The following is a 912-nucleotide window of genomic DNA, read 5'->3' as shown; positions in this document are numbered from 1 at the left end:
ATATTTCATCTCTTAAGTGGCAGATTTGAATAATAAACAGATGAATCACCCTATTGCCTTTTACCGTTATATGCACCTTTTTCTCCTTTTCTTTCTTTTTTTTTTTTTAAAAAAGAAACTTCTCTCTTGCTTGCTAATTTCGACTTCTCTGATGCCTCCTTGCTCAAGTTTTATTATATTCTTCCTTCTCTCATTGATCCAAGAAAGCTATGATTCTCAGGTTTGTGGTATTAATGTATTATATAAAGAAGAGGTTTTAGAAAGATAAAGTTTTCTTTCACATCAACACAATAGAGATGCTTCTCTCTCTTCCAACTGAAGCATTTCTCATATAGGCTCATAGCTAAGAAGGAAAAGTAAGAAGACAAGCTTAGAAAAAACGTGCAGATATGGGGGCTCTAATTTGGCGCCTTGGGCTATTTTCCTTGTCTCTTCTCTTCACCTCAGGTGATTCTTTATATATATGGTTGGATCTTTGCTCTTAAAGAAGTTTCATTTAATAGATATAGTCATAGATGAATAGATGATTGAGTGTGACACCCTAATATAGTTAAGAGTGCAAAACGTGTATGACAAAAGGACAGGAATGCACTAACGGTGTGGGATTTTTATTTTTATAATATTGATGCCATGAGTTTTAGAAATGAATTCATCAATGGCCAAATGGTGGAAGTTAATCTTCAGGGATGATTGAGGATATTTTATTCTTTTCACCATCATTGTCAATTTGTCATGCATCCTTCAAGATTCAATTGCAAAGTGGTCAGAGATAAATTGTTGGGTGTATGTCACATTGCAACACAACTATATATATGTGGGTGCACGTCAAAATGCTATATATACTTTAAAAATTAACCATTATATATTTGTATATAAATATATATATTATTTAATTCATTTTAAATATGTATT

General features: G+C 31.9%; 1 protein-coding gene across 1 annotated transcript in view; it reads left to right on the top strand.

The window, feature by feature from the left end:
* The window catches only part of LOC107633156 (glucan endo-1,3-beta-glucosidase 12), a 2,909-nt gene continuing 2,038 nt past the window's right edge, over positions 42–912 (top strand). Inside the window, exon 1 of the mRNA XM_016336792.2 lies at positions 42–447. Coding sequence (XP_016192278.1) covers positions 390–447 — 58 coding nt within the window. The 5' untranslated portion in view covers positions 42–389. The remainder of the gene's footprint in view (positions 448–912) is intronic.

Source organism: Arachis ipaensis, chromosome B03 (genome assembly GCF_000816755.2).
Source record: "Arachis ipaensis cultivar K30076 chromosome B03, Araip1.1, whole genome shotgun sequence".
Taxonomy (NCBI): domain Eukaryota; kingdom Viridiplantae; phylum Streptophyta; class Magnoliopsida; order Fabales; family Fabaceae; genus Arachis; species Arachis ipaensis.
Note: the sequence above shows the minus strand (reverse complement) of the source record. Positions and strands in the feature narration are given on the sequence as shown.